The 6,000-nt window shown below is 44.0% G+C and overlaps 1 protein-coding gene across 1 annotated transcript in view; it reads right to left on the reverse strand.

Moving 5' to 3' along the window:
- The window catches only part of RAB10 (RAB10, member RAS oncogene family), a 77,324-nt gene extending 71,708 nt beyond the window's left edge, over window positions 1-5,616 (reverse strand). Inside the window, exon 1 of the mRNA XM_047067590.1 lies at window positions 4,931-5,616. Within this exon, the coding sequence (XP_046923546.1) occupies window positions 4,931-5,057 (127 nt within the window). The 5' untranslated portion in view covers window positions 5,058-5,616. The remainder of the gene's footprint in view (window positions 1-4,930) is intronic.
- Between the last annotated feature and the right edge of the window lie 384 nt (window positions 5,617-6,000).

Raw genomic sequence — 6,000 nt, forward strand, 5'->3', positions numbered from 1 at the left:
CAAGAGTCGTATGCTTAACCAACTGAGCCACCCAGGAGCCCCTGACAAAGTTCATTTTTGATAAGCCAGTCATCCTAATGGGTTGCAGTAACATCTCATAGTGGTTCTGAATTGCATTTCCCTAATTATTAGTGATGCTGAACAACTTTTCATGTGCTTACTGGCCATCTGTAGACCTCCTTTGGAAAAATGTCTGGATAGTTTTTAATCAATCCTAAAACTAGGTATTAAAATGAAAGATTCCTTAGGCACCCTGGCATTCCTATAGCATGAGCTGCTGACTGAGAATCACAGCAAAGTCCAGGCATGTTTAATATGACAGGGGTTTTGCTCATTTCTCTAAAAAGCAGCCTCCCCATATAAATGGGCTCAGTTCAATTAAATCAACCAATTCTTAAATGCAGGTTACTGGAACCATCCTACTCTAATAAAGCTTAGCAAAAAGGATGCATTCATTATACCTCTCCAGAGGCAAGAGCCTTTACCAATTTAACTTCTTGCATGGAGCCCAGACAATCCATTTCCCAACAAAAGGTATTCCCTATGGAAAAGGTAATAATACACCAAGGCATGGAATGAGGAATTAATACCAAAAAATAGCACATTCAGTAATACAGCCCACTAAAAATTTCTGCCTTAGGACAAGTCCATGTAACTACCATTAAAGGGTAATGTTTTCCTGACCTCATACTGCCAAGAGGGCTATAACCAAATGGACCCCTGAATAGCTCTCTTTAGCAAATATTTCTCAAACCAGTTTTACCCTAAAATTATTCTACTAGCCAAACAGCTATTATTCTTAAGCAAAATCTGATTGCAATATACTTCACATATACAATGTTCAGAAAGTAGACAGGAAGGAAAATATTAAAATAAAACTGGCCCCTATTCTATATTAAAGGGTCCTGACTGTATTACTTGTCTGCCTGTCTTCATTCATTATTTATCTCACACCCATTAAGAGAAACTTTTTTTTTTAATTTTTTTTAATGTTTTTATTTATTTTTGAGACACAGAGTGCTCGCTTCGGCAGCACATATATTTTTGAGACACAGACAGAACATGACCAGGGGAGCAGCAGAGAGAGAGAGGGAGACACAGAATCTGAAGCAGGCTCCAGGCTCTGAGCTGTCAGCACAGAGCCCGACTCGGGGCTTGAACTCATGGAGTGTGAGATCATGACCTGAGCTGAAGTCGGACACTTAACTGAATGAGCCACCCAGGCGCCTCAAGAGAGACTCTTCTAAGTGTTTAGCCTCTATCTGCAAAAAACAAACAAACAAAAAACAACAACAAAAAACCTCTGCCCTCATGCAGCTTATATTCTAGTTCCCTTGGATTCACTTTGAGAATGGTGAGTGTGGGACATAACAGTAACTTGTTTTTGCAACTCTGCAATAAATCTGACCATAAATATCATAATTTCTGCTATAAATGTGTGGGAATTGAAAGTACACAGAAAAATTTAAATACTGTAGTCTTTGTGAGCACTATGGGCATAATAAGCCCATAAAAATTCTTTCTTCTAAGAATCAATGACCAACAAACAACTAAAATGATTCCATCTGAAATAATGAGGGTCTGCCTTCTATCGGCAGTTTGGTCCTTGTGAATACCTACTTCTATTTATTTCTGAATACTCACTTAGCAAGGTAACTACTTACTCAAACCTCAAGAGGTTTTAACAATCAAGTAACGACTCAAACTTCACTATCATTCATAATTAGCGAATGCTCTAGATTTTTTAAAAAACAAAACTAAAGAGATAACCCTAGTCAACTGATAACATTTTTTAAAAAGTAAAAAAATAGCATACAAAGTCATTTCTAGCCAACTAGCTAGTTCAGACTGTTCAGACATACACTGTCCAATATGGTAGCCACTAGCCACAGGTGACTATCAGGCACTTGAAACGTGCCAAACCCAAAGAGAAATTAGTTTCAGTGTATAACATACACACTGAAGAAAAACAATAGAAAATATTTCAACAATTTTTAAATACTGATTACATAATAAGATCATACCATTTGGGGTAAAATGAGTTAAAACATTAATTAAATTCTTCTTTTATTTTAATGTAAAAAAAAAACCTTTTTTTACTTTTTTCAGTATCAAAAAATATGTGGCTCGGATTCTATTTGTTTTAAACAGCACTGGTTTAATAGACTTCTAAACCTGCACACAGAGTGATACATGCAATATCTGTTGGAGCTATACTTAGAATTTCATACTTATTCACTTCTCAGTTCACACTCTTCAGCCTATCCCCTATATCAAAATACCAAACATATCAAATATTTTTATATCAAAATATGAAACTTTCAGAGTCTAATGTGAAACTGTTTAGCAGAGACTAACAAATATTTGAGTGACTATGTGCGCAGGGCATTCAATCCATAAAGTAACTTGTTCTGCTATCCTTCAACAGCCAAAGGTACATATAGTCTGTATCTAGCTAATAAGCACTCTGCTCCTACAGTATGCCTGGCACCATGCTAGATGCTTTACTCTCACTGACCCATAAAATCCTCACAACTACCCTATGTAGTAGATTCTATTTAAAGAAGAAATTGAGAGGCACCTTGGTGGCTCAGTTGCTTAAGCATCCAACTCTTGATTTCAGCTCAAGTCATGATCTCACAATTCAGGAAATCAAGCCCCACATCATGCCCTGCACTGCCAGTGTGGAGCCCACTTGGGATTTTCTCTCTCTGCCCCTCCACTGCTCGAGTGCTCTCTCTCAAAAATAAATAAATAAGCTTAAAAAATAATAATAAAATAATGAAAAAATTGAAGCACAAAGAGGTTAAGTAACTTGCCAAAGTCCCACAGCCTGTGGAAGTAGGATTCCAACCAAGCAAGCTCTAACCAAAACCACCACACATTTTCCCTAAAAAAAGGACTACACAAGGGCTGCCTAGTTGAAAGTTGGAAGAGCATGCAACTCTTGATCTCGAAGTTGTGAGTTTGAGCCCCACGATGGGTACAGAAATCACTAAATAAATACATAAAACTTAAAAAAAAAAAGAAAAAAGAAAAAAAAAAAAGAAAGACTACACAAGACTGAGTCATTATCTTATAGGATTGGGTTCTAGTTGTGTGTACGTACCCATTACGAAAAGACTAGAATAGATGGGGCTTAATGCATTGCTTCCTACTCTCATTCCACCCTTCTCAATGGCAGGTTAAAGTTGATCTTGATCTTGCTAAAGGTTTACACTATGCTCCCTTTTCCAGAATTTCTAGGCCCTATCCTATTCCACTGGTCCAATTCCTATGTCCTTCAGGCTTCATTTCAGATACCATCTCCATGCAAGCTTACTCAGATTCCCCCATGATTTAGGCTGGTCACCTCTCCTCCCTATGTTCATCCCTTTGTAGCACTTCCCACGCTCTGTTGTGACTGCTCAAGGGGTCTACCCTGTTCACCACTTATAATACCTAAAACCGTGCCTAGCATCAGGTGCTCAATAAATATTTGCTGAACTATCTAACCATGTGACCCACCCAGTTACAGCTAAAAGTGGTGGCATATTAAAAGCAAACTTAGTGGTAGGAAGTGCTAATCCACAAGCAGAAAACAAGTTCTAAATTTCAGGGAATTTATGACAGGTCAAGAGAATAGTATGATACACATCCAATAATGATTGCAATGTCTCCCACCCATCCCAAAAAAAGGAAGAGTAAAATTAAAAATCTATTTAAAATTATCATCTGCCCAACTTAATTTCAGTATAATTTCATATGAATTAAGTAGCTAACAAAAATTTTGTCATAAATCCAAATCAACCATTCCAATAATGCTGTAAATTGAAATCAGCTTAATTTTGCAATTCCCAGAGTTCAGAAAAGGCTGCAGTTGCTTTTTAAAATCATCTCAAATATGAAACTAGTTACATGTATAATTGGGTTTCACTGCACTGCCCCAATGCTGAGTGCTGGGTTCCAAATGACGGGCAATCATGTATCCTTTAAGATATTTATTGCGGGGGGGGGGGGGGGGGGGACATTTTTCGCATACAATTCATTTAACACAAGTCGTCTTAATGCCACTAAATTTTCTAACCAGAATCCAAAGGAATTTTCCCAGAGTCTTCCCCCCTTTTTTTTTCCAAAACCAGAAACCAACTAAAAAGGTCAATCTTTAGTTCTTACTTCCACACTAAGTAATTCTGAAACATAAGGTGAAAGTACATTAGAAGTTCTTCGGCTAGGACTGGCCAAACGTTTTCCCGTAAATTCTAGCGTAAAGTCTAACAGAAGGGAGAACTTCATTCTTTCGGGTTTGAGGACAGAAACTGATCATCTCCCTTAGATTACTGTTTCTGTTGATGTCTGGAAAAGCACTGTGAGGCAAACATGCCATTGAGTCCCACCCCAAGCACTAAGAGCCTCCGATTGTTTGACACATCAATGGATTAGTCAACGCGGGGGAACTCACTTTTCCCCTCTAATTTGCTTTAATTATTCCTCACACAAACCCTCAAGTTTACTCTAAGTTATGACCATACAGAATCTTCTCTTTGCCCTGAAGTATAAATTCAGGCCTTTACCAAATGACCTACGGCTTCAATCCCAACCACTAAAATAAATCCCTTACAAGTATCGTGCATCTAGTAACGCCACACAAATATGGAAAAAGCCAGTGCAGTCGCTTAAAGAAACAGCATTCTGGAACGTGGTTAATGCTGCATATTTTGCATCAGAGGCACCGAACAGAGTAGGAGACTTGAAAGCAAAAGACCGGATGGAAAGCAGGAGAAGACCCCGCCCCAGTAAGCTCGATGTCGATTCAAACAGTAACTTAGGTCTGTCGCTTGGAATCGGAATCACTGAAACAAAGGCGTTTATTACGGGAAGCAAGATGTCTGGAGTAACAGAAACGGTCTGCAGCTACCCAGACCGTACACCATCTTCCCACAGGTCTTACCTATGGTGGAAATAAAGGTGGTATTGAAGGCATCATCCGAAAAACGAAAAAGGACGCAGGTCTTCCCCACTCCCGAGTCTCCGATCAGGAGCAGCTTGAAAAGCAGGTCGTACGTCTTCTTCGCCATTGGGAGGAGCGGCTCAGGCTCTCGCCGCCGGCGGCCCCAAGGGATCGGTCCCTCTCACTACAGCCAACTCCTCGCTCGGGCGTTCTCAGGCCGGAGGACCGGGGAAGCGTGGGAAAAACGAGGGCTCGAGAGGGCGCGGGCGACCTGCGAACGGCCTCGTCGAGGAAGCCCCCCGACGGTGGCGGCGTCCGGTGCCTCCGAGGGCGGCGACCGCGGCTCCGCAGCCTCTCCCAGCCGCTCCGCCCGGTTCCGGGGAGTCGGTCGGGACAAAATGGCCTCCCCTCCCCCCTCAGGGCTGCTCGGCCGGGACGCTCCCACGGGCGAGCAAGCAAGCTCTGCTGTCGAGGGAGTGCGGCGGGCGTGAGGACAGTCTCCCTCCCAAGCAGAAACTCCGCGCCAGGACGCGGCGGTAGCAGTGGAGGACCCCGAGCCGACGAGCTCAGCTACATAGCCACAGGAAGCCGAGCCGCCCCGGCCAGAGCCACCTTTTCCCCGTGCCCTCTCACGCCGGCGTGCGCGCTGCCTGAGACGCACGCAAGGACGTACGCCCGCCCTTCCCTCGCGCCCTAGCCCTGCGGATCGCCGCTGCGCACGCGCGCCGGAGCGCGTAGGGGCACGCGGGGGCGGGGAGTGGTGCGCCGGCTCTCCGAGCCGCTGTCTGAGGCAGGACGGAGAAGAGAGAAGGGAGGGACGAGAGAGGGCGAGGCCGCGGGCGCGCTCCCTGCGGCCGCCTGATAGGGTGCGCCGTGTTAAGAGTACGCCCCGCGGGGAGGCGCTGCCTGGTGACTGCGCAGGCGCGGCACGCTGGAGTAGCCCCTTGACACCCTCTTTCCTCCCGGGGCCGCCTCCCCGGCCGCGCTGAGGATGCCCCCGGTTGTGTTTGTCGCGTGTGTCGAGCTGAGGGGCTTGGCGCAGCAACAGCCCTTGATGGCCGTGAGTTCCT

This window comes from Lynx rufus, unplaced genomic scaffold, assembly GCF_022079265.1.
Source record: "Lynx rufus isolate CCGP_SWC_20201006 ecotype Redwood Valley unplaced genomic scaffold, mLynRuf1.p SCAF_8, whole genome shotgun sequence".
Classification (NCBI taxonomy): Eukaryota; Metazoa; Chordata; class Mammalia; order Carnivora; family Felidae; genus Lynx; species Lynx rufus.